Raw genomic sequence first — 27,720 nt, forward strand, 5'->3', positions numbered from 1 at the left:
TCTACAAGCATGATAAGATTGACTACTGTAGGGGATAGAGCCTCACTTGTTGATGAGCAGTTGATTATAGATTCACATGCAAATTTTGTAAAAATACAGATGTTTTAGTCTCCACTAGTATGACCAAGAAGAGGGGTTTCACACACAGTCTAAAACCAGTGTAATTATTAACTTGTGGAAAGCTTATCATACTTACATAGTTGGAATAGGGCCCTTTATGGGCACATTCCAGATAGAATAATAACTTTGGATACTTTATCATGCACAATACAATAATATGATCAAAGAAAGTTAATGATTAAATTGTGTGATAGGACAAACAATTAGAGGGATTAGTTTGGTTTTTTACCAATAATTAAATTATTTCCCTTTCTGCAATCATATTCAAAATAGCTGGCCTTCCCTAACCAAAAGATGTGTCCTCTGAATTGTGAGGCACAAGGAATGGAGGTTTTCCTGTTGCCCTATGGTTGTGTTTAGGGCTGTGATCTCAAAAGCATCTCTCTAAAGGATAATTAACAGCAGGAGTGCAGATAGCAGTTGGCTGTCACATTCTTATCAGAAGAAAACAAGTGTGGTAGTATGGTATGTAAAGCGTGAGTACTTGTTTGCACAAAGAACATCCAGTGCAACCAGCCCCCTTTCTAATAAAGAAGACACAACTGAAAATTTTTAATACTGATTTAGTTATAAGGTAGCAGGGAGATGCAAGGGCTTAGAGCTGCTTGGAGGATAGATCAAGAGGCTCCTTGTGAAAATGATGTGGCTGGTTTACCTCACATGGCTCAGACACTGCTGTTAACTGGCCACTGTAGTTTATTTTAATTAAAATTTCATCCCTTACCCAAGTGAGGGTAACATATTTGCCTGGAGGAAAATTCAGATTTAATATAGGAACGAAGTCCAAGAAATGCCAAGGGCCTCCCATTTCCATGGTCTTGCTTAGTGCCCACCAGAGTTAAGCCATCCTGCAAAAAAAAAATGCCATTGGTTGCAGTAAGCCCACCCTTATCAAAATAAGCAAAAATGTTATCATCCCTTTCCTCAGGTCACCTCATGCTGCTGCAAGACTACTGTTGTTGAGCACATTTCCAAATGGAAGTAACATAAGTTCATCCCTTAAAATGAGGTCATTGCCTCCCCCCCCAACAAATGTTAGGCATGGTTAGCATCTTTTTGTTGGGAGTCAAGCCAGAATGCATCCTGCTCTGGCACAATGGGAACCTGCTGGGGGTTTCCCTTCACAACAGCTACTGTTAAAGATGGAGTGAAAAACAAAACCCTGCTCCCAGTGTGAGAAAAGACTGGATTTTTAATCTGAAAAAGAGGCCACTGTAAGCAGAACACGAAGGAAAGAGGGATGAGCATAAATAAAAATACCACCAGTATGGGGAGGGGGGCCTGTGCACGTTAAAAATAATGGCTTTGCACTTTTGAGGGTTCACTAAATAGTACATACTCTCTGTTTGCTTAGGGGACCCTCTCTAGTCCCGTGGAAAAATCAGGTCAAACTCTGGACTGAGTCGGTGCAAATTTCCTCATAGTTTTTGTCTTTACTCTTGCTAAGTAGTCTCTTACTTCACTGGGAGCACTTTGAGAAAAGGAGTGAATATGTGTTTGCTAGGGTGAGTCAGCATCAGCATTTCCTGGAGGCTTAAGGTAACATCCAAGTGACTTAAGAGTTGATCCTTGCTGTAATAGAAACATTTTTAACCTCATATAGCTTTTCCTCAAAATGGGGCAACAGTTCCCGGGTCTTAGCCCTGTGCATCCCGGGCTCTGCTGTCCTCCTTGTGTCAGGACTAGAGAACCATAAGGTAGAGAAGGGCTGGGAAACAGTGTGCTGCTGCCAGCACAGCTTATTCAGCCCCAGCCCTTTCCTGACATGTCTCTGGGATGAAGGCTGTTGAAAATGAGCTCCAGACTGGAAAACCTGTTGTGGGCTGCAGGCAGCCTGCAGTCTGCAAGCTCACCAGCCTGCTGTACATTAGAGAAGGGATTTTTTTATAGCATCCTACATTAAAGGGAAACACACAAATCTAAAAGGAATATGCATTGCATAAAAACTGCATTCATTAGCCAGTCATCTGCATTTGCACATTTCTTTAAACTAGAAATAGCCCCTTTTTCTTCCAAGAAAGTATGAGGAGAGAGGGGAGAAATCATACCAGCTGTGAAGAAAAAGCTTGATATTATGCATGCATCAGTACTGGTACTCTCCCATAAATCCCCTGTTTATTAAATATTCTCTGAAAAGCCATTCTAGAACTAAATATCTGTGCACAGGGTCTGAAGTGTGTCTCTTCAAGTATTAAAACATTTGTAAGAATCTTGATTTTTAATTTTAATCTGAATATAGAGTTTGAAATCCCAGGGAGTCCAAGAGGGAGCAGGGAATGGCTTTGGGGACACAGCCTGACAACAGGGATCCAGTGCAAATGCACAGGAAGGGCTGCAATCTTTGTGACTGACTGCAAGAGCATCTAAGATTCAGGGTGCTTTGATGTATGTCCCATGCCTGTTGTTCTCTTGATATTTATCAAGCCAGTGGAGAATCAAAAGCCAATTTTCATCTTCATTTCATGTTGGGATTGATTACAAAAACAAAAGAAAGGGATCTGCATAGGCTGCAAGCATACAGAATGCCTCTCAGGACTATTGAGGTTTAAGTAATTAATACTGAAGAAAAGTTTCATTAGGTCTTTTAAGGTAATGTCCTGTAGACATACTGTCTGTCCTGTCTGTGTGGGGTTCTTATTTTCGGACACCAACTAGCGTGGAAGGTGGCAGTGGGTATATGGGGAATAGTTACCCACAGAGGGGAGTGCATGGGCATCCTCAGTGATGGCTGGAAACCTAAAATATCCCCCCCCCCATTGTGATTTCAATGCATTTCATATAACAGGCCCTTTGTCAGTCTTTGACAAGGGCTTCCAGGAACGGTGGCAATCCAGACAAATAATTATTAACATTATTGTTGTGATCTTTAAAATCCTTCAGTGATTTGAGCCTAGGCTTCTGTCTATGTAGTACAGAGGCAATTACCAGCTCTAGCAGGGACTCCAAGAAGCTCTTTTTTAAGAAAAACAGTTTGAATTGAAAATAACTTTTTTTTTTTTACTCTGTTGAGTTGTTGGGTTTTTTTTAAAAAAAAAACACTAGGCTTACAATAAAGGTAAGGTGAGAAATTCTAGGTTCAAAAATGTGGAAGTTTTGGGTTAACGCTTTTGATCAATTTTTACTGACCCCTATGCTGAGGTTTTATGGAAGTTGGATAACATTCATTGGTTGTCCTGGGTTTTGGAAGTGGAATGTCTTAAAAACAAGGGTCTCCAAGGTAGAAAAAGCTTGAAAGTCTGTTTGCTACCTGAGTAGGTCTGAAGTAATGCCTTAGTTAATAGGGTAAGTGGAAGCTGCCAATGCTACTTTTAGAGAGGCTGAAATTGCTTTTGGTTTCCAGTGACGTTGGTTCTCTTTTCTCTCTGATGTCACTGCTTGTTTCTGCTTATGGCTGAGACCACAGTGGATGGAGAGAGTCCCAGAAGCCCTGTAGAACTTTTTTACACAATTTTACACCCTCAGTCTGTTATCCCTCTGTGCAGATCTCAAGGTTCCTGTACATGGTGGCCCAGAATGGGTGAGTTAACCCAGTCTGAGGTCTTGGGAGCTTCAGCCAAGCTCAGAAGAAGAGGTTTCCCCACTTCTCAGAGCACAGGGATGTGTTACACCCTGGTTGCTAAGGCAGCTCATGCAGTGTCACACGGCTCACATCACATTCAAGTAACTAGAACCCAGCAAGGTGGAAACTGGATGTGCCAACTGAGACCAGCTGAACTGTGGGAGAGTTTGGGTTATCCCAGGCGTGCTGACAGCTTCCCTGGGTGCTTCCCATTTGTTGGTGTCATGCCTGCACGTGTCAATGCTGCTTTTCCTGTAGAGTGCCCCTTGTACTGGGAGACTGTGGTTGTCTGAGCACTGGGAGTCCAGGCTGAGGGATGCTGGACCCAGCACCACACCAACCCCGCTGCTTGGATGGCAACCTGGCTGCCGGTGTTAGTGATGAGTCTGGGCAGTTTTAGCACAAGGAGTGAGTTCTGAGGGGTGACTAGAAAAGAAGGGCATGCTGTTTTCTTGAAGGATTTCAGGAATGGATTTGTGCATCACTTAGCAGCACCTGAGATAGCTTGGTTTGAAACATTTTTATATGTCCTCGGGCTGGAAGTGGAACCTGACCTTTGTCCTTTCTTCTGTTAGTAAGTTCTTCCAAGAGCCCATAAGTCTTCCAAGAATCCTTAAGTCCAAAATGTGGCATTAAACCTGCATTATATGGGAAAACTGTTGTTTAAACATGTCTTAAAATGGCTTTTTGTGGTCTCTTTGCAAACACATGCTTCTTCTTCCCAACACCCCCCACAGCAACTGTTATCTCCCATGCAGGAATGTCCTGGGAAGATGTCCTAAGGTGTTCTCACTGGACCTTGTTAACCCCTTCCTGTGATTGGGTGTTCCTGTAAGCCCCTTGAGACTTCTAATTGGTTACTCTGTAAATCCTCCTAAACCCTATAAATGTAACATCCCCAACAATAAACTCTCTCTTGCCTCCTCTCCATGCCGGGTGTGCTGTCTCCGTGCTGGCCATGGAACCACGTGGGTGGGGGGAGAAAGGGAGGGCACCTCTCCCCTCCAGGCTCAGGACCTGAAGAAACCCCTGGTGCTGGAGTTCCCTTTCCCTATCCTTCAAGACGTCGGAATGGTTCCTCAGACGGAAATGGAACTAGAACTGGGCCTCCCCATGCCGTGGAGGGAAAGGGATCCAGACCAAAAGTCATGCCCAAGTCTGTAAAAGACACAGGCATTGCTCTCCCTCTACAGTGAAACTGCAGTTAGGTATCGATGTGAATATCAGCTGTGTGTCAGTCCTCCTGCCTCTCCACCTCCATTTTATTTGAGCGAACAGAAAGGTTTGAATGACTCTGAGTGGTGTTCCTTGTCTGGCATGTGTTAATGTGACTGGCAGGATATGATTTTCCATAGCAAGCTGCTCTGGTGCATCCCTTCCCCACCCAGAAGCAGCTGTAAACAGCTGATGTTCATTCTCATCCACTTGCTGACTGTGCCAAACAGACATGCCACTGCCCTCTGACAAAAAGGCTCCCGCTCTGTTGAGTCCTGCCTCATACCTTCAGTAATGCTGATAAAATGCTGACCTGTTTTTTACCCCGGTGGCTGCTGTTGCTAAGCACTGAGAATATGACCTGTCTCCTGTAATAATCTGCATTGCACAGTTCAGATGGTCTTCCAAATGGAAGTGTTTTACCACACCTCTCCAGGCAGCTTTTCCTCCCCGTAGTCTTTGCGGTTATGACCCTGTAGTTTGTAGCAGCACCTCGTTTTTGGTAAAGCCTAATTAAACATCAGTGTTTGGTTTTGTTGGAAGCACACTGCGAAGAAGTTGGTTTGTAACGATCAGAGTTACAGTTACAGAGTGCTTGGAAAAGAATGATAAAAGCAGGCAAGGCTGTAAGCTAGTGAGTGACCTGCCATTGCAAAGCAGAATGCCATGTGTGCAAAACTCGGGAGAAAACTAGGAGTTCATGAGTAATGGTTCTCTCCTTGGAAGAGAGAGCTTGTTGTGTTGAAAGTACTGGTAAAATATACTCTTGTAGCTTGTATGGGTACAAGGGAAAAAGCAGACTTTCTACTCACTTTCCATTTTGCTGTCATTGTACCCAAGACTGCTTCATCCTGCGCATGAAGGTGGCCTCTGATGGGCTTGAAGCAATGCTTGAACAGAACATCTGGTTTGCAGTGGCTGTATTGACAGGAGAGGAGAAAATATAGCAAATCCAGAAATTTGGGATTAAAAAAATATAAATTATCTGCGCAACAGTAACTGAGTTTTGGTGCCAGGGTGCTTTGTATTTCTCTTAGCTCTCACTGCATTTATTTTTTCTCTGAAGGTAATTGTCGCACTCTCTTATAACCTTAAAGGATCATAAAGCACTTAAAGCTGCAATGATGTAAGCCTGTGATGAAATGATACTGGGGGGGGCGGGAGGGGAGAAGAGAATTCCTGCTATAGCAATCGAGAAGAGGGCACCAAAAAATGTGTTGTCTGCCCAAGATGCCAGGGAAAGCTGTGGCACAGATAAAATCACAGATATACAATTTGTCCCTCTTGAAAGCTAACCCAGCTCGTTCCACTTGCTCCAAGGCAGGATCAGCATTATCTAAACCATCCTCCATGGATATTTGCATAACTTGTTGTTAAAACCCTCTGGGGATGGGATTTGCTTTCAGTGATTCTTTCATGACTTAACCAACATTTCCGTCATCCTTACATTCAAACTAAAGTCATCATAAAGCAAATTTGCATAGCTGTCTTTAATGCAAGACCTGAAAAAAAAACCTGAAAGTGCATTTTAAATGATGGCACTATACCTAAGGATTTCTGGCTTCCTCACTGGATGTGGACAGACTTTGTAAAAAAAATGTGCTATAAAATGAAGGAGGATGGAGAAAATGAACCAAAATGTAATAAGACACGAGACTTTAAAATGTGATCATTTGTAGAACCATGGGGTTTTTTAATTCTGCTAATCCAGTCCTTCAGTGGTTGGCTGTTTTGAATTTTTTTTAAAATCTCTCACGTTAGATCTCATATTACTGGTCTGCTCTGTTCAGCTGGGATATTAAAGGTGGTGTGGCACTTTAGGAAAGAGCGGAGTGATTTCCATGAAGTCCGTTTCTGAGCTTTACCATGTTTGTCTTCCATGCTGGGTACCAGATGTGTCCCTGGCGACTGGCCTTGCATGTTAGACAGTGCTACATAATTCATGTCCATATGTGAAGTCGAGCCTCGTGCTGCCCAGTCGGGCAGGCAGCCCACCCACACCACAGGGAGTGTGCCTGAGCAAGGAGAGCAGGGCTTGACCCACATTTGATAAAGTGGTTTGGGATCCTTTATTGTCTAGTTAAATGTGCAATATGTTGAATCATTAGTAACTCCTTATCCAAGGGAATGTGTATTTATACTGTGCCGTAATTTCTAATGGGACTTTTCTTTTTTCTCTTGCAGTCTGACACAAATGCAAGTTACCTGAGAGCTGCTCGAGCTGGCAACTTGGAAAAGGCTCTCGACTACTTAAAAAATGGAGTGGACATCAACATTTCAAATCAGGTTGAAGAATATTTTGATCAAATTTGCTGGATAAATACCTTTCTCAGTTTCTTTAATTTCTCTTTATAGTTACACTTCATGTCAGAGATAACTTAAATGCTTTTGATGAGCCATGTTTACATATTTTGTCCAATTAACACTGTCCCCCTTACCCAGAGACCATTCCACGTGCACTTGGAGAATGTTGTGCTGTTTAATGTTATCTTTCATTCCATTTATATTACGTCAGATCATGGGACAGCACACAGAACTTGAGACCCCAGAGCTAATATATTTTGACTTAATTCTTACTCTTTCCTCATAATCTATTTCTTGTAAAATTTACCTAAGAGTAGTTTTTAGAAGCAGTCCTCTCAGTGGGTTAATAATAATTTGTCTCCTGGTATGTTTGGTCGATGGGAAAACCTTTGCCAATCTTTCTCATTGCTTTTCTTTTTTCCCTTCTCCTTTTCTTTTTCAATCAGAATGGGTTGAATGCTCTCCATCTCGCTTCCAAAGAAGGACATGTAGAAGTTGTCTCTGAACTGATACAGCGAGGTGCCAGTGTGGATGCAGCAACAAAGGTCAGTCAGGCCTGTCTAGTTGTTCCCTTGTTCACACTACTGGCAAGGGCACAGGGTGTTGGCCAAATGATCACAGGCATTGCTGCAGCAGTAATTGCCTGGTTTCTACTGATGGGGTGGTCTCAATAATTGTTTAATAGAAACTTTTCAGATGATAGGAAATGTCACACATTACTAGGGAGGATATTTACTAGACAAATTGTAGATTCCTCTTTTGGTTTCTGTCCCTGTCTTCTAAAATAAGTCACCCATTAGAGGCATTCAGGAGTATTTTATTGCAGGGAATACTATATTTTAAAGTGTTTAAAGTTTAACCTGTTCTTGATTGTGTTATGTATTCAAGCTCAGGTTTTTTACTCCTTTCAAATATCACTGTCTCTAATTTCAGAAAGGAAACACAGCATTGCACATAGCATCCCTCGCTGGACAAGCAGAAGTCGTCAAAGTTTTGGTTACGAATCGAGCCAACGTCAATGCACAGTCTCAGGTAAAGTAATAACGTCCCTGTTTGGTACTACCAAATACTTTGCTGACATTAAAATTGTTCTCCCCTTAAAAACTATAATATTTGTAAGTGTATTTGGTGGATCTCGCTGTGTTAATGTTGGCTCTTGAAAATTGGGTTTGATAGAGTCACTGGGATGAATGTATCATAAAAGAAAAACAGTCTTTTTTTTGGCTGTTCCATGCACACAGGTAACAACAACAGGTGCAAGGGCAAAGTCTGAACACAGTGCTGGCATTTTATTACTGAAGCAGCCCCTTTAGTGAGTGTAGTGTTGAGTTCATTCCTATCTTCAGATAGGACTCAACAGACAATTAAACCTTCAAATGCTTCCAGCTCTCCCTTGTCTGCTCTACCCCTTGCCGGGTGGTCTGAGAGTACCAGGAGGCATCATGGACATATCCTCCACCACCGGCGTGATGGTGCAGTGAAATCCCAGGCTATGTTCAGGTCTTTTCCCACATGGGATGTCAGCAATCCTAGGATTAACTCTCAGTTGCCCACCTCGTTTATCAACAGAGAAAACGTAGAAATAACGTCTCTGTTTCAAGTTGTCCCAAAGCTGCACACCCCTGGAGAGGAAGGAAGTGGAGGCACATCCAGGGGTGTTTGCAGGGTACTGGAAGTGGTTGTGTAACAGGCAGCACAGTAAAGTATGTACCCTTCAACCTGAGATCTGCCCTAGGAGTGTCCTACGAGCTGCTAACTTGTTAGAGTCAGAGGAGATACAGATAGAACAGGAGAGTGGGAGAGAACGTGTTCAGATAAAGGGATCCTCTTTCACATAATTGACTGTCTCAGGCTTAATTGAGCTCATCCCCTTTCCTTGTACAAGGAGCTACTGCAAGCATATGCAGAGCTTATAACTTTGGTCAAGTCCTTTGAATGAATGTTTAGGTCAATTATAGAGAATTTGAAATAAAACAGTGCTGGTGTTAAGAGCAGAGCAGTGAAATGAAACAGAAAAACTCTGGCTCGAAAAATGCATGAACTGCAGATTGCTGAAAGACAGGTGACTGTGCCAGAGATGTCCCTGCATGCTGCCCCATTCCTGTTCTCCCTGCTCAGGGACTGGCTAGCAGGCAGGCAGTGTCAGAGAAGGGTTCAGACAGTCTTCTCAGCTGGCCCAGTATTGCCATTTTTCTGTATTATAAAGATGTGGGCATGATAGGAAATGTTTGTTCAAAAGGGAAATTAAAAAATTTACATTTTAAAGAAGCATGGTGGGATTTTAATTAATTGGTCTCTCAAGTAATATGAACAAAATGCTTAATAGAATCTATTTCAAGAATCCTAGTTATTTGTGGTCTATATTTCATGTTTTCTTCACCTGGACAAAGAAAATGGGTGGCTCAGTTCTCCTTTTTTTACCCTTTATACTAGCTAGTACAGCAATATTTGGTTCCAGGCACCATACAATTTACATTTAAAGAGCACAACAACAACAAACAGTATTTTTAAGTAAAATCTTCCATGGCTGTTAAGGTTTGCCTGTTAAAGAAATTAAGATGGGGTTGACAGGATCTTTTCTAAATGCTTGTGTTTGAGAACTTGTGTATTCAGCCCTGAAACTAAAAATAATCTGAGATTGTAAACATCTTATATAACTGCATTGTCCATACACCCTAAGGTTTTGCCACATGTTACCCTTATTCTACTAACATACAAGAAGTAAAGATTTATTTCTCCCCCCACCCCATTATGGTTGCCTTTGGTGTTTTTACTTGGGACACACATACAACACATATATTGTCCATTCCACAGCAATACCTGGCAGTGAGATATCCCAGCTGAGATTAGCCTTTTGAGGAGGTCCCTGGTGCCCCCTGTTACCAAATAGCCCCTGGACCAGCTTTGTTTGTGGTGTTGAGATCCCTTGTGCCCTATTAAAGCTTAGAATAAAGTTCTGCTGAATCTGGCATACCCGCAGAGACTACCCAAAGATTTTTTTTGTTTTGTTAAAAGACCTGTTTTCTGTGAGTTTGGCTTTGTCTCCTCTTTCCTTGAAGGTAACAGCTCTTCCACGCTGACAGTTAGGGATGTTAGGGTTTTCTTTAACCAAATCTTCCCGTCTGTAAAAGAAACACCTCCAAACTGTAAATTTTTACTGAGTTTGAATGTTGTACCTCTTCTAAGGGCTATGTATCATTATTGAAGACAAAATTATTTCCTTAGGCTTGTGCTGCTCTGGCAATTCCAGCCTCTTTATGAAGAGAGAAGAAAATGCAAAATATGGGGGGGGAAGATGTTGAAAACCTTACGCTAATTTAACACAGGAGAAAAGGTTCTTCTGTGTCCCTAAATGATAGTAATACTTGGTTCTGAGAATTTTTGCCTATTAATTATTTTCTGAAACTTAATAATTAGGTAGTCTTTCCTGCTGCCTTTCTAACTGCAAATATTTGAAACTGAAAAAATTAATCTTTCTTTCCAACTGAGTTAGTAAATAGATATTGAGTATGCCATGAAATGACAGGGACAAATGCCAGACTGCTGTTCACTATAATAACTTGTAGTGTGACATATTGGGTACCAGAAAGCAAGTGCTTTCTGGCTTATTTGCTTTTAATTAAGTAGAATTTTGTGTGCGTGGAAACTAAGGCGTTAGGCCTCGGTTCTAGAGAGTGCATTAACACATTGCTAACCCGAGGCTTTGGCTGTGATAGGACTTTATGCTTGTAGCTGTGCTTTCCTGAACAGAGACCAAATGATCAAAATACTGGGGCAGCAGCAGCAGACCCTGCAGCTTGTGCGAGCCTTGTAAACATGTGGCCTCACAGCTGCTCAGTGTCTGGCTGATGGTGAAAGCTCCCCTTGGATCAAACATCCAGTTCACGCCATCTCGTCTCCTCCTGTCCTTTGTTCTGACCTCGTGTTTGTCTCTGCTGCCAGAGGAGCCTCCCTCGTGCTTGGCCTTAGGTCACCTGTGCTCTCCTGTGCCCTCAGCTCTGCCCCGCTGCTCTGGCAGTTTTCACTGCAGCTGTAACTCAGCCCACTTTCACTCCTATAGGTCTTAAGCTGTGGTTTCCCTTCACCTCTCCAGAGCCCAGCAATGTGGATGTTTCGTCTTTGATGCAAATATACGGCCAAACTCTTCTCAGCTCATCTCTGGCTCTGTTAGTTTTTCTGCAGAATCCAAGTCAGTGTCCTGCGTAACTGTAGCAGAGATTTCAGAAGTTCTTATAAAAATAGGGAAAAGATACATTGCCTTAATGTTAGTCCCCAAAAATTCAATTTCTGAAAGGCTGTGACCTGTTTACAGTTAAGGCAAAGACAAAAGCATTGACTGTAAGAGGAAGGCACTTACTGAAGAATGAGTTAAGCTCTGCAGCCTCTAATACTTGTATTGCATTGATTGAAATCACTCACTTAAGCATAATTTGAGAGATGCTCTAATGTGGTCGGAAACACTGATAAACCTCTCTCAGACTACTGAGAACCAATGATCCTCAGATCTCCTGGTGCCTGAAATATGAAGTAGCTCAGTGACCACAAGCAGACTGTGCTCAGAAGGCAGCTCTTCGAGGAGATGGAAGGCATATGTAGCTGGACAAGTGAAAGAGAAGTCAAAGCTAATGGAAAGAAGAGGAAAAATTGGCAATTAGTCCAAAGAGCCATTGCTCTTGCTTTTGCTACAGACTTGAATTGTATTTCCCTGTCCCGTTTTGCATTTCCCGTGCTGTGGCTGTATTTATCAGGAAATTACTACCAAATCATCTGTCCAGATTGATTTTTCGTATAACTTCACAATAGATATAAAAGGAATTATTCTCACCTAGCTGTAGGAATTGTATCTGGCTGAAAGATTCCACTGTGTCCCTTTAAATAATATTACCCCTCTCCCATCTTCAGTTAAGTCAAGGGAGATTGATTAACTGGTGTGTGAACAAACAGTTAATTTATTTCTCTCCTGATCTACCTGACTTTGGCAGACCTGTGCTATGTATGAAATGTCTGCAGAGTGTTTACACTCTTGTTTTCCTATTTCAGAATGGCTTCACTCCACTGTACATGGCAGCCCAAGAAAACCACCTGGAGGTTGTTAAGTTTCTTCTTGACAATGGTGCCAGTCAAAGCCTTGCCACAGAGGTAAAAGTTTGAATTTCACGCTTTATGAACAAAGTAAAATGTGCTTCAGCAGCAACTTCTGCCAGCTTATATCAAACTAGTCTTTTAAATACAAAATTAAAGACGAATAAAAAGCTCAGCAATTTAAGCTCTCTCTTCCCATTTCTAAAATTAAAAAAAAAATAACTAGAAACAGTTCTAAATATAGATGTGTTCTTAGTCATAACTGGTAATCTTTCAGGTTAAGTGCTGAAACAGGGAAGCTGTATGTATAATATAAAAGTTCTCTGTGCTTTCATTAAAAATAGTAATGAGAAGGATGGCAACCATAAGGCAAGAACAACTGTCTACCTGTGCTTTGGAGCCAGCCTGGGATACCAGGAAAAACCCGAGGTTACTTGAAATGCAAAATTAGCTTATTGCCACCCTATACCTCATGGTGTCACTGTATAATGATGTAGGTATGGAATCTTACTCTTTTGAAGTCAAGACTGTAAAAAATCCATCACTAATGGATCAAAATTAAGTTTCCAAAATCGCTAAAAATGAGTTTTAGCTAGAAGTGTACATCAGAGCTACTTTCTAGAAATCCTCAAAGATATGAAAGTCAAGAAATGAAAATATATATACCAAATATATACCAAAATGAAATATTTTACGTGTGAAAATTAATTGAAATTTGAAGTTTTCAGTAATCTCATTTCTATTTCTTTATAAAAACTTGGAAAGAAGGAAGACACAGAACCCTCAGCATTCCTAAGTCTCAATATACTCTGTATACACTGTACAATTTTCTGAAAATAGATTTAAAAAAAAAATTGAATAGGTACTTGGATCTTTTTCTTTGGTGTTGTTTTTCCCTTGAGCACTGTATGTCAGTTTAGGTTGAGCTTTTCTCCAACTCAGCTTGATGATAAGGTGCAATCTAATTTTACCCATGGAGAATTCCTTTGAAGATACCAGACTACAAAACAGTGTTGCCTTGATTGCCTTTCTTGTTTGAGATAGTTGCTTATGGGTACTTTTTTATTTTCTCTTGTTCCAAGTCTCCATATAAATCTGATTTCTCTTTATCTTAAGTACAAGAACTTTTTTAATTAAAGGATTGCCACTTAGCTAAATAGTCTATAAAAATTAAAACTCTTTAATGAAGGTGTTTTAATCTAAACAAAGAAAATAGTTCGTTCTATTTTTGTAAAATGAATTTTTGGATTTTGATTTTGTTGGTTTGTTTGGTTTTTTTTCTGGGATGGGCTTTGACTTATGTTTTAAACTGCAGCCATTGATTATAGTGCTTAGATCACGGCACTTGGAATTGCTTTTGTAAGTTGGCACCTTCGGGGAGCACTTGGTGGAAATGCATTCTTGTCAGTGCTAATATTCCCGATGGCAGTTTGTTTGGCCTTGGTACAGGAATTTCTGCACACACTGAAATGATGGGCAACTCTCATCAGAGTTAGGAAACTGCAGGTATAGGGGATGGCAGCTCTTCTGGCCTTGAAATGAAGGGCTCCAACCCATTTGCCTGCTCACTTTTCCTTAGGGAAAGGAGAAAATGTTTTCCTAAGATTGCTTTTTAATATATATTATTGTTAGCAGCATTTTGAGCAGAAGAGAAAGCCTGATAAGCAAAGACATTGTAGATACCTACACTCCTCTTCTATGTGAAGTGGCTGAATTTGCCGCCCCATCAGCTGTGTAAGTAGAGCAGGAAGCCAAGGTCCCCAGGGTTTCTCCAGGCAAGAGCCCCCATTTCTGCAGGTACAGCATAGCTACATTGCCAGAGCCCTCTTGTGGGGATGCTCACGGAGGTTTCTTGGCCTTCAGAGCTGCACAGCGTTTTTCACACCCCTCTGCTCACTGTCTGAGGCTGTGTGGTTGTTTGACTGCAGCCCAGAGCCCTGCCCCGCTGCTGGAGGATGGGGAGCTGGAGGCAGCATGAAAGGTTGCTTAAATGAGGGGAAAAAAATTAAGGGAAAGCTTGTTAGGACTCAAAGAATTTCAGTGATTCCCTGAATTCAGTGGTTCCTGCCCCCCTCTCACTCCTCCCACCAGATTTTGAAAATATGCTCTTTTTCAGAGCCTCTCCTTTTTCTCCTCCTAAATTGAGGTGTTATTTGTTTGGTAAGCTAGAGAAAGAAGTTCCTTGTTGAAAACATTACTTTGCATTCTAAAAGTTAAAAAGTTACCACTTCAACTCTGCACCTTTGATATAGGGTGAGGATCTACATCCTTCTGCGTCACTGCTGCATTTCTGTTTCATCCTTACACAGTTTCACTATGACAGCAGTAGTTGCAAAGCGAAAGAAGGTGTTTGTTTACTAAACTGTAGTGAAGTTTGGTAGTACAAGCTTTGGATATAGTCATTGAGAGACAAATGTAATAAATAAACATCTCAAGTAATCTGCCTTTGTGATTTTTTGAGTGATTTAAGGATATTGTGCAAAGCTGAAAGTGTCCCTGGATTGGAATGACAGTTAAATGTTTGGGAAGGAGCAAAATATAAATGATAACTCTTTCATTCTTTAATTTCCTAAGAATCCATAAAAATAAAATTATAAAAGCATCCCTGAGTGTACTTTTCATGTGTTTGAGAAATCTGCTCTGAAATCTGTTAAACAAAAACCTTCTGTTTTCCAGGTTTCTTATTCTCCACTGATTTGGCTATTAGCTAACCTGAAGGAAATAATTTCTGTTTGTCAGAGAATTGTCCATCATGTGTATTTAAATTTTCATAAATGGAAATTGTAGTAAAACAACTGGTATATTGGAGAATAGGGTATTCATATTCAATTATCATATTTTAAATCCACATATAAAATATATCAGAGGATAAAGATCAAGTATTGTGGGATTTTTTTCTTTGTTTTGGTTTGGGTGGTTTTTTCTTAAAAATAATAAAATAGATAATAATCTACAGATGTGGAGGGAATGGATGATAATTTACTATGGAGACATCGTTAACAATTTTAATTTTAAAATTTCAGCTTTTTATACCTTTTGTATAATTAAACATTTACATAAGTAAGCATCTGTATAATTAATTGTTAATTTGTGAGTGATTTTGCTTTTTTTCTTTCCTTCAAGTCTCAATCATGTTTGTTTGCTCGTGTCTTGTAATTTTATGTTAAGTCTGAAGTGCCAGAAAGGTGTTTTGAGCATTTGGAACCTACTTCACCAACACTTTACTCATTGTGGGCTAATTTTAATTTGCACTGCGTTACACTTGGCGTTTGAATTTGAGCCAGTACTGTTAATTAATGCTGAGATCTCTTCCCTTCCCCTTCCCACCCCCTGGGAAGCTTGGAACCTGCGTTTATAGTCCCTGTTGTATGTTGCAGGATGGTTTCACACCTCTGGCAGTGGCTTTGCAGCAAGGTCACGACCAGGTGGTTTCGCTGCTGCTCGAAAATGATACGAAGGGAAAAGTCCGTCTGCCCGCCCTTCACATCGCTGCCCGCAAGGACGACACCAAGGCAGCAGCCCTGCTCCTGCAGAACGACCACAACGCTGATGTGGAGTCAAAGGTCAGTTGGAAAAAGGAAAAAGGTTTGAGGCTACAAGGTCCTGACCACATGTATTACATCTGGTGAAGATCTCCCTCGGTGTGAAGCATTTTTGCTGCAGTTACACGTGACTTCCTTTTCTTAAGAATAACATCTGATTTGCTTCCTTTGCCTCTTTCTTCCCTGTTCTCTTTCTGTTTAAATCAGGGTTAATTTCTCTTGTAGAAACTTTGCAAATGGAAAATAATAAACAAAGTTTTATTTGAATTATTCTCTTGGAAATGAAAGCCAGTCCTGCAGTGGTGGGCTATAGGTATTGTACAATTCAGCCATTTGATTAGTTGTTTGTGCAGTTTCTACTTTAAAAACTTTGGTAAACATGTAACAATTAGCATTCAAGATACTTGCTCATTGAGCTTCCATTCCGTCGAGCTTCCTTTGTGTGCCAGTTGTGCTGCCATCTGAGCTGCCATGCCACGTAGCAATCATGAAGCTTTCTGCATCCATGTCACCAGTGGTGAACTAACCGTTCATTTTTTCCCCCTCTTTGCTTCCAAATGTGTTAACCTAGATGATGGTGAATAGAACAACAGAGGTATATATAAATATATATATGCATCATCACTCCTTCATGACTTAGTGCTGCTGCATCATTTCTTCCTCCTTTCTGCATCGCCTTTTATTAGGATAGACACCTGCTTTAGATGAAATGAAGTAGCATGTGCTAGAGAAGACTGTAGTTTAGATACCAGGGCTTTCTGCAGCTGAAACTAGGGTTTAAAAGTAAGAGCTAAGCATTCTTGGGAACCAACTGCCATCGTAAAAGAGCCGTATTATGCAAGATGGAGTTTTCAGGGATTCTCATGGAGCATGTGTTTATCAGATGTGTTAAGAGCTGCAGACAACCCTGTCACACTGTGCATCCAGGTCTGATTCTAGGCTTCTGCATGACACTTACCTTGATGGTGTCAGCAAATAGAATGATCTGATGGTGGTTTTATATCTGCAAAACTCCCAAAGCAAGGCAGTTGCAGCTAGCATGGCTTGCTAACAATTTAGAAATGCATCTAGTTCCCATAAGGTTTCATACTTTGCAGGATTGATGGAATTGCTGCATGTTTTAGCATTATTTTATAAGGAAGTAAAACTACTTAAGTATGAAAATCAGTTGCTCGAGTAATTTTATCAGTAAAGCTTAGGGTGGTAACTTGGGGTGTCTGAACATAACCCAGTGTGATTGCCCACAGTGGGAGACTGATCTTTATGGTACTAACCCTTGGAAAAAAAAGTTATATTAATAATTTAAAATAGTCTTTGATGTTATTTTCATTTGCATCTACTTGGAATTTATAAAAATCAGTTAGCAAATACCATTAAATGACTTGCATTTGAACTTCTGCAAAGAATCTCAAAGAGATTTAACTTGCAAGACTGACATAATACCAATAACTACATATTTCTACTTAGCAGTTAATTTCTTATAAAAGTCAGATCATTGCTTTAATACTCACATGTTTTGCTGTTGTTTTTCTGGAATAACTGAAAGTTTTATTCAGCTTCTTATCTTCTAGAATAATTATGTTAATTTTTTTTCCGTCCTGCATAGCAATATGATTTTATTTATATCTCTCTGAGATACTATAAATAAACATCAGTGAGTGAAAACTAGTACAGAATTGGAGTGGTGACTTGCAGCAGACTCCTATTACTAGCTTTTGTCAGTGATGTGCTACAGATTTTGGAGCAATACAGAAATATTTTTAAAAAGTATCTATTGGTTGTGTTTTGTTTTCTTTTTTCCAGAGCGGGTTCACTCCCCTCCACATAGCTGCTCACTATGGAAACATCAATGTAGCCACATTGCTGTTAAATCGGGGTGCTGCTGTGGACTTCACTGCAAGGGTGAGTGTGAGATATTAATTATGCCTAGTTTGCCTAAAACATCACTTTGCAGCAGCTTTTCCACAGAGGTGTGGAAAGGTGTGTCGCTCCCACCAGCCAAGGGGCCTGACCTGACTGCACTTGTTATGCTACCATATAGTGTAAAGGGGCTTTCCCTGGGCTGCTGAACTGAACCTGAGCTCTAGTCCTCACCTTTGAAAACATCTGTTTTAATCAAAAGGAACTGCTATTGTCGTAGTTCCAGTGTTGCTGGAACAAAGGTAGACTGGGATTCAGTGATACAAAAGCTTCCATCCAGAGCTTTAAGGTATGGCAGGAGTGTTGTGTCCCTGTTGAATTCTCCTCACTGTGCAGTTGTTTCCAGTGACCATGAAGCGCAGGTGAATAAAGCATCTGTCCCTTCACTGCATATATGAGAGTCAGGTGATACATAATGAAGGACATCTGAGACACTGGAGAGGTAGAAAATGGAATGAGATTTAGAAATGGAGAGGAGTCAATAATGCGAGCTGTATGGCAGAAACCACGGTAGAATGAGGGAATTAACCCTCCTGACCCTGTAAAGGGAGCACCAAAGCCAAGACACAGCCCAGGGAGTGACAGGGTAGTTCCTCTGATGGATCAAAAATTGTCAGGAGCCAGGAGTGAAATACTGTGGGCTTTCCCAGTGTCCCCTTGGTTCACTCTGGGCTGGTTGGGGAGCAGCTGATGGTGGCTTCAGTTCTGCCTTCTTGCCTGTGGAGTGGGTCCATCCTACCAGAGGCAACTGGACTGCTCTGCAAGCCTGGTGCCCCAAAACCAAAACTGACCAAATAAATAAATTAATAATAACAACAAACCAACCAGCAAAAGAGACAAACTGAGGCTGTGCAAAATCTAGCTCACTAAACCTTACCAAAACAAAGCCAGGGAGGAAATGTGGTAGTGATCCCTGAGACTATAGGAAGATAAAATCAAGGGAACAAGAGGCATTCAAAGTGAAGGCAAATGCTGATGCAAGAGTAAATAGGTATAAACTGACCATGAATTAATGTTTTCTAGAAATTTAGAGATTTAATATTAAATCATCATAATTAATATTATTTAATAGTTATTTCATAATTAATATTACATATAAGTAATGAGATTCTGGAGCAACTTTTCAATTAAATTAGAAAAAGCAAAGGAACCCCAATGTATATTCAAGATTATATTAATGAAGGGAATTATGTCATATGGATAGTCCAGCAGCTCTTATACTATTGCTTAGAGCATTTGCACAGAGCAAAAAGTGAATTGCAGTATTTTTTTACTTTAGATGGTTTGTATAGCTAAAAACTTGAATGCTTCTATAGTTAAGGAACATATTTACATGCAGCAAAGTGTTTATGACAAGCGTTGCAAACCCATGAAAACAATAAAATAATATTGAGATTATTTAGCATAGAAACTACTATTTTACTTTTACAACTTTTTATATTAAAAAAATCCAAACTAAACCAATAAACCCTGAACAGTTCTTTTTTAGAGACTATGGTTAATAGGAGGAATTGGTGGAGGGTGTGATAGAGCAGGAATAGAAATTTTGAACAACACAGACCCAGAATTTTTTCCTTTAAGTGTAAGTAGGAGTTCATGTGAAAAGTGTTGGTGCTGGCCCACTCTTCATTCAACATGGTGTTTTATGAATGAAGGTAAATCTCCAAAGCTAAGATACTGAACCAGTACCTACTATTGCTGGTGAGAAGAGTACTAGCAAATATTGGGTCAAACTGATAGCTGAGTATCAAAGGTAAGGATCAACTCTTATACATCCCCCATCCCCTTCAAATTATGTTTTTCAAATCACATTCATCACTAAATACATTTCATGTTTTTGGTGAGAGAGGTTAGATCCACGTGAAGTTCACAAACTAAGAGCAAATTTGGGGGTTAGGGGTTCCTGGGAAGCTGCTGACTATGTGTGCTTTCCTCTCACTGATAACATTGACCTCTGATTTCCAAGTCCTTTAGCTGACCAAATTAGAGCATTAAGGCATTTCATACCATCATGAGCTTTGGCACTGAGTATTTGATAAGCTCTAATCACAGAAGCAAGGAAGACAAACGGGGTCTTAGGTGAATTCTTTCCCACTCAGAAACAAGATTAGGGGTTAGCAGTGCTACTACATTAGCAATTAGCAACATTTAGTACCAGTACCACTAAATACCATCTGCCTATGCTTGTTTTAATAAAATAATAAGTCTTAGGCTTCAGCAGCTCTGTTTTGGATTAGGGGCACTTATGGAGAGCACATCCAAAGTAATAAGGCCATTATTGCCTCCTCCTCAAGATCTAGACGTTACAGGTTGTGCTTCCATTACTTGTTACCATCAGAGAGAGGCAGAGTTCTGGAGTAGCTGGGGAAGTGTGGATGCAGTGACAGCAGCCTGAAAGAGCAGTGGGCTGAGCTGTGACTCAGAGCACTGAGCGGCTTGTTTGTGCTTGGGATACTGGGTGGGGGCATCCAGAGAGCGCGCACATCTCTGCTGTATGGTGGTTGGAAATCTAGATGAAGTTGTTGTGACAGAAAGAATTGTAGCATAAATAACAGTAATATGGAGTTGGATTTTGTTCCTTAGTTCTTATCAGATGGCGGGTAATGAAAGCGCTGCACAGAAAGATGAGTTAGATTCTGGTAGAGCAGCAAATTTGTAGGCAAACAGAGCACCAGGAAAAGTTGCATGCAAAGTACAGTTATCAGCACCAAGTAGCAAAACCCTTGCTTGATCCTTGATCACCCAAATTGCAAAACAGGTACTAAAAATTACCCATATCAGCCTGCTCATTGCCACCTCCTTGCCTCTCATTTCAATTTCTGTAGACACTATCCATGATGTGCTGTCTCCTCACTGGAGCAAAGGCCTTTATTGAGTTGTTGACAATGTGAGATGAGCAACAGAGCAAAGAAGTGGAAGGGCTGTAACCCAACAAAAATCATACCATTTGTAGGTACTGTAGCTTTCTTTCACAAAAAGCAAACTTTAAGATGGGCGTGTCAAATGTATTCTCTGTTTTTGCAAACCACCAACCATCTTTCTTTTGTTCTTGTTAAATAAATGCAAATCAACATTATCTCTTGATTTGTGTTTAAACTGTTTAAGAAAGTAGGAATTCTGGGGACAACAAGAGGAGATGATTGTGGTAACGGAAGATGCTTGTGTGAAGGGGGCAATGTTAAGCCAAAAGTGTGAGGGCAGGATAAATAGCCAGCTCCCACCATCGGTATAGTCAAGGTGGGAAGGGCTGAGAAAAGGTGAATGGATGTGTAGGATGAAAGCAGAACTCTGAGCCTTAAGGCCAAGGGCAAGTGTGGTAAAAAGAAGAGCTGGTGAAAGGATGTAAGAAAAGGGAGGGCAGACCTGTGGCAAAGGAGGTCTCTTCAGCTGCTGCTTTCAGAGTGTTTCTGAGAGGCCCGAGGGAAGAAAGAGGTTCCAGCAGTGATGACAGGTGATGCCTTAAGCCCCTAATGTTTTTTTTATTTTTCTAATATTGGTAAGCCTTATAAGTTTTATAAGTAGATTTTAAAAGCAACAACCCTCCCTCCCTTGTCCCTTTCCCTCTATCACCCTTAGTTTACACATTCCTTAACCCTCTTACCCCATTCTATGCTCCCTATATCACTCCTACCCCCAAATCCAGTAGAAATGTTTAGTCTTTTGTCAAGGCAAGGCCTAGAATGTTGGCAGAACAGCATATCAGGGCCTAAACCACAGAATACGGTCAAGAATTGGGTGACTATGTACCCTTTGTGCTCTGATGAAGAGGAAGATGGGATGAACGGAGGGTCCCGAAACACACCCCAGACCCATTTTCAGGGGGTGGACCTGGGGCAGTCCAGAGTAAAGGCCACAGGGTGGACACATCTGGGATTGGATGGATGGTATTATAAAATGTAACATCTCAGGCACGGCCGGTGCACGTCTTGTAACATCTTAGCCTTGGCAAAATAAACCCTTTCTTATCTCACCCCTAATTAACTGCTCCGGGAGATTTTTTCAGCACCTAACTCCCACGGCAACACAGGGAAAGACATGAGCTTGATGATGACTCTCAGTGTAAGGGCAGGAGGTGAGCAGTGGTGCTGTACTGTAAGTAAATGATGTCCCCAGTGATATCCAGTAGCAGCTGCTTCCCTCGCCCCACCGGTGTACACCTGCCTGCCTCTCAGCTGTCATATATTCCCTTGTTCCCTTCTTTCACTGCCACTGGGAAAATAGGCATCGCTCCAGGAGCTCTTACAGGTGTTACAGTGCCTGCCAGCCTGTGTGCCTGCTGACTGTAGAGGCTGGGAGGGTTGGAAATGTACCTACTTTTACAGGTTTGCACTCTTGCAGCCAAGTGACTGATGTCATGTCAGCTCTTGCATTGAACTGCGTTAGCACCTCTGTGTCTGTGCTTTCTTCTCTTGCCTTGCTGCAAGTGCAGGGAAGATGGCACAACAAAATTCCCATTGGAATGGATGGAAATTGTTTCAGTACATCAGCTTGTGATGCCCTTTATTCTACCTATAAACAAGGAAGCAGCTCCAAGAACCTTCCTAACCTCGTTCCAAGTGAAACAAGATCTCCTTATTCCGCTGGATGTTTGCCATTTTGTAATGAAGGGAAAACACTCATTCCAAATTGCTTGACTTCTTGGGCTCAAACTCAGCAAAAAACCTGTCACAATTACTGGCAAGGTAACAGGCATTTTATGTCTATTCATCATCCTTTTTCTCTAGTACATTTTCATGTCTGGCTGTGCTTCTTTGAAATGTTTCAAAGCTTAGGAAATCCCTTCATTGCCTCAACATATTTCCCTCTTGTTTAACTGGGAGGCAATCACACATGGGCTAAAGAAGTGGAGGAGGAGAATAAAGGGTAACTGAGAGTGAAGTCAGCCTCCTCCCTTAGCCAGATTAACATATAAGTGCAGTCACTACTTGTGTTTTGAATGATTGCAGCAATTCCAGGCACCATTCTCTTAGCTTGATTTTGGAGAAATCCTGTGCAGGAAAGTTCTTTTGCTATAAATCCGAGCCCTGTGGAGTGCCTGCCCTTTCCTGTTCAGGCCTTGCTTGGGCATTCCCAGGAGCAGTGCCCAGGGAGGGCAGGCAGTTGTATCTGCTGGGATAGAGATGTGTGTCCAGACAGCCCTGTGCTAACTTAGCAACAAGGATGTGCAAATTGGCGTTTCTTCAAGGCTGCTATGCCAACCACTGAGCTGAGGAAGGTGCTTTGAATAAACTATTTTCTGGAAATTACAATTAGGAAAAAGTTATCTTTTGGGGGTTCACAGAGTCTTCAGATATCGTTCTTCTGAGATGATCTTCCAGTGAAAAGATCTGTTTAGCCCAGGTGAGGAAACGCCTTTGAAGCTCCACCTGTTTCTGAGGAGCACAGTGGTTAGTAAGGAAGGAAGGAATTCTTTGAAGCTTCCAGAGCAACAGCTGAATGAAATCTCTGTGGCCCCCCATCCACTCTGTACTTGAGCAAGTCAGAAGATTGAGGTAACCAGGAAATCCTCTTTGTGAAGGAGACCTCTCCCCATATCTTTCTTGCCAAAGCAAACAGGAACTGTGCCATAAAACTGCATCCAACTCTGTGAGTAGCCTTCCTGATACACAGCACTCCTTGTTCTGGTGGAGATCTCAGTTCCACTGTGAGTGGGCTTTGCCTGCAGAAAGTCTGCTTACTGGAAGGTTGAGAAAGGATTTGGTAATTTTTGAGGGTAGTGTGAGGACAACATGCATTAATGATGACCCTGAGGCTGAGAAGCAGAACACCATTAGCCCATCAAAAAGAGCAGGCAATATCTAAGTGACAGTGGCAGAAGAGAAAAACATCTTATTTCCCCAGTGGTAGTTTGCCATAACAGCTCCTTGCTATAGTCTTCCTTCTTTTCTTCCAGGATTCATTTTATGCATCTCAACCCTGAAGAAAGTTAAGTATAGCATACAAGAACTATAATAGCACAGAATAAGATTTATTGCCATTAAGTAGAGGAGGAAAAAAGCTGAAAGTTATGCATTCTTGCCAGGTTTCCTGGAAAGCATCTGATTGTCTGTTTTTATCTTCGATTTCTGAAACTTCTATAGAAGCCTCAGTGATCACAGTAACTGCTACTAGAACATGAGACTTTTCTCTGCAAGGATTCTTCTGTGTTATATCTCCAACTCTGAGTTTCAGAAAAATACAGGAGAGAAGTATGAAAGTTTTCATATAAAACATGTTGGTATAGTTGCATACCGCAGTCTTTAAATGCACGGCATAATCTTCCCATACCTCCAGGATCTGGTAATGGTGGTATTATCTATGCAGTGGTGTTGCTGACAGTTCCAGTATGCAACAACCAGCAACCAGCATTATGCTCTTTTCTTAAGAACCCCTAATGATGAGGGATTTTCCAGACTGCATAGGAAATTTCTGCTTTAGCAGTCTGGCTATTTTCAGCTTCTATTTTATTCACACATTCTGTGTCAATATTAAGCTCTTCCTAGAGTCTGCTGTCAGTTGAGAATTGAGAAGGACTATCTTAGTAAATTCCAAGTTCATCTGAACATTTTGGTAAGAAACTGTTTGGGTTTGGTTTGTTTTAAATCAAGGAAGTGAAATTTAAAATCAAATAAGTGTAATTTTTCCCATTAAAACTGCCCTCCACTGAGGGGCTGGGAGGAGAGCTCAGAGGTGGATGTAAGTTCTCCAGTTGGTAGCAAGGAGAAATACCAAGCCCCTGTGACATTGGCAATGAATCTTCACAGTTCCTACATGATCTGCTGCTCAGTCAGCATTTAAATCCATGCAGCACATGACTGGGAAAGGTTTTCCCTTTTTCTGTGTGCCTTCCTTTAAAGGTACATTTCACAGCCCAGTATGATACTGTAAGGGCAAACATTTACTTTTCTTTGTGAATATTAACATTCTTATGCTTATAAAATCAGACTGTCTGATGTGAGAAAAAGGCCATCCCATAGGACAGCGTAGCATAACAGCAACCCGGGGGAATTCCTCATTTTCTAAATGCATTAAAATATAATCATATAAGATGTACTGTGTTTGCACTCTGCCAATTTTAACTTTTTCCCTGTTTTTTTCCTGACTTCCTAACCGTTCATGTTGCTAATTTGTAATAGTAAGGAGTTATTCTGACTGCTGTGGTGAACTGTGGTGGATAACACCACGTGTCAGAGGGGAGCTGATCTCATTTCAGATGGGAAATGTTTCAGATGGGACTTATTGCTCAGCACAAGATAACTTGAAGTTTTTTGAATTTTCCTGTGAAGCTGTAGATACAGAGCTGCAGCTGGAAGGACTTAGTGTTTTCTCTGATCAGGCACAAGCAAAAGCCACTGGATGTACAAGCAGGTCACTCCTCACCCATCGTATTTGTGGATGTTGTGAGGCTCCAAAGGAAGGCAAAGGCCCTGTGTGAGAGGGTGGTGGGCTGCAGCAGGCAGTGGATAGAGACAAAGGGAAAACCACCACCCACAGTGTTGTGAGGTGTAGAAAAAAATTGCACAGGTCTAATCCATCACGTTTTGAGCTATGCGGAGTTTCAGAGCACTTAAAATCACGTGCCCCAGGAAATCTGCCAAGAAGGAGATGTTCTAGTTGATAATCCTGTGAGCATTTATTGCATAGTTTTAGGTCGCTATTCTCACAAGTTCTACTTCGTGTTCCCTGTAGAATTTGTTCTCAAGTTGAATGGCAGGTTGGATCTCAGGGGTCTGCCTGAGACATTAATCCAGCATTTGATATTTCAACAGCGAGGGCAAGCAGCACTCCAACAGACATTCTAGTTCTGAACTGCATCTTTTATAGGCAACTTTTTGAAGGCATTTCAGCTTTATTACTGCAGGAAAACATCTTCGAAAGTTTCCTGATTTACTATTCTATCTTAAGAACAAAGGGAGAAATTTACAGAAGATCAGACAGATAAAAATAGACTGAAAAGACAGCAGATGCTGTTGATACACCGAAGAATTCAGAACATTACATTTGATGGCTATTTTGTTTGCTGATACCACAATTTTAGTGCTAATAACCTACACCGAAGTTGCACATATTATGAAGATGTTTTTATCTGTAGTTTTTTGTGATAAGTACAAATAACTCTATTTTGAGTTGCTTGCTGTGTTTTGTCATCAAAAAAAATTAATGACGATGTCGTCTGAGGTTTATTGATTTCTCAGTTCATGTTTTTAATTGTCGGATGGGAAAGGACCATATGTGTGAAACCTCTAGCTTTAATTCTGTAAGATTTGACAAAACGCAGTATTGACCAAAGACAAGCTGCATTCATATAATGCATCTTTTCATCTGTGGGGAGTCAGAACTCAGCCAGCAGAATTATTACTTCGTATTCTTTGCTACCAGTAGAAGCTCAAATAGCAAAATGGCAAAATTAAATTCTGAATAGAGACTTGCACCCTCACTTTTTTTTTTCTTTATTTCCCCACAGTGTTTTCCTGAGATGTTAGGGATAAAAAAGGCTAAATACATTTTTAATTCTTTGTCTCTTAATTCTTTTTATGAACTGTCTGAATAGGTTAATAAAGTACTACAAAAACCGTAACCTCCTTCCAAGGGAATGAGTGCTGTAGTGCTCTTTTCCTAGAAAAGAGTAGCTGTTTGTTCATCCATAAGGACAGATATTACACTGGACATACAGAGTTTATTTTGCTTGATTTCTCCTGCTCCATTAGTTATTTCAGAGTAGCTGTGTGTGGTTGGTTTTCCTAACAGTTTCTAAAGTGATGGAGCGATCACATCCTTTCTTCATCCCTCTTTGTAATGTGAACTTGCTGACTATTTTCAACCAAATGTAACTTCAGGTTTCAAGATCCTAGAGATATTAAATTTATATTTTTCATCAAGACAGATGATCAAATAGAGCAAAGATTAATTGCTTAGCTCTCCAGCTTGCAAAGTGAGCTCAGTCCTTACTCAGTGCTGGAGAATTTCCCCGTGTTTCCAGCCAGGGTGATCACTCCTCTCAGAAACTGAGAGAGAATTATACTGTCCTAACAATTTTGATACTAAGCAGAAATATGAAGGTTATTTGAAGAAGACTCCTTTTTGAACATGGAAGTGGGTATTTTTATTTTTTTTCCCCCGTTGCAAACAAACAGTGTGACCTAAACATTAATTGCTAAGTGGAAGTCATCTCTTTTGGAGAATGAGATGTGTATGTGCCAGCACTCATCCACCTACTCCAGAATTGACTCTCCTTCATTTAAGGCAACAGGAGCTTTGAACAAGTAGACTGGCAAATAATTAGATCCAAAGTGCACATTCTTATATGGTTATACCCTCCCCTGTGCTGCACTAGATTTAGCTTAGTGTCAAGATGAATGAGAACCAGACTTCTAATAGGTATTTGTCCTACCTTTTGTAATGCTGTCCCTTCCTCCTCCATTTCTTTCTGGAAGCTTAGATAAACCTTTTATTCTAGTCTGTGTGTGAAGCAGTAAATTATTAGTACTAAAATATTTTGATATATTAATAGGGCACTAGGGTCTATTAGGCTGAGTTAACCTCTTTGCCCATCAACCCCAGCAAGTGGAAAAAGGTGTTCCTTCAGTATAAATTATCTGCAGTACCTCATACTTGAAGACATCACAGTTATTTCCTTTACTGTTTTTTTTCCTCAGGAAAGTAGAATTCATCTCTGTCTCCCTTTGACCTCAGTAACATCTTTCCTCCTGGGAAGAGAAAAAGCCCAGAAAGTATCTCTGCATAATTGCTTTTCTCCTCTCTTTTTTTGTCCTCTTTGTGGCTGATACAGTAATACAGTGACCCCATATTATAATCAATGTCAATTCCTAGTCAAATGGAATTTGTTCTTTTTTTCCAAACCAACTCAAAAAATAGGAGTTAAGCAGTCACAGTTTTGCCTCCCTGGCTGGACTAGGCAGGATGCAATTTTTGTGTAATGTGCTGAGCATCTTTTTGTTTTACTTTGGTTTTTTAAAGAAATTAGAAGCTACACTGGAA

General features: G+C 40.8%; 1 protein-coding gene across 23 annotated transcripts in view; it reads left to right on the top strand.

The window, feature by feature from the left end:
- ANK3 (ankyrin 3) overlaps nucleotides 1–27,720 on the top strand; it is a 205,785-nt gene that overhangs the window by 51,543 nt on the left and 126,522 nt on the right. For 15 of the 23 annotated variants that reach the window (XM_039382705.1, XM_039382698.1, XM_039382696.1 and 12 more), the window contains exons 2-8: nucleotides 7,079–7,180; nucleotides 7,645–7,743; nucleotides 8,132–8,230; nucleotides 12,239–12,337; nucleotides 15,658–15,843; nucleotides 16,394–16,417; nucleotides 17,626–17,724. In XM_039382705.1, the coding sequence (XP_039238639.1) occupies nucleotides 7,079–7,180; nucleotides 7,645–7,743; nucleotides 8,132–8,230; nucleotides 12,239–12,337; nucleotides 15,658–15,843; nucleotides 16,394–16,417; nucleotides 17,626–17,724 (708 nt within the window). The remainder of the gene's footprint in view (nucleotides 1–7,078; nucleotides 7,181–7,644; nucleotides 7,744–8,131; nucleotides 8,231–12,238; nucleotides 12,338–15,657; nucleotides 15,844–16,393; nucleotides 16,418–17,625; nucleotides 17,725–27,720) is intronic. The other 8 variants (XM_039382714.1, XM_039382718.1, XM_039382720.1 and 5 more) reach the window with 1 other exon arrangement.

This window comes from Pipra filicauda, unplaced genomic scaffold, assembly GCF_003945595.2.
Source record: "Pipra filicauda isolate LSUMZ 115617 unplaced genomic scaffold, ASM394559v2 scaffold111_size4109106_pilon, whole genome shotgun sequence".
Taxonomy (NCBI): domain Eukaryota; kingdom Metazoa; phylum Chordata; class Aves; order Passeriformes; family Pipridae; genus Pipra; species Pipra filicauda.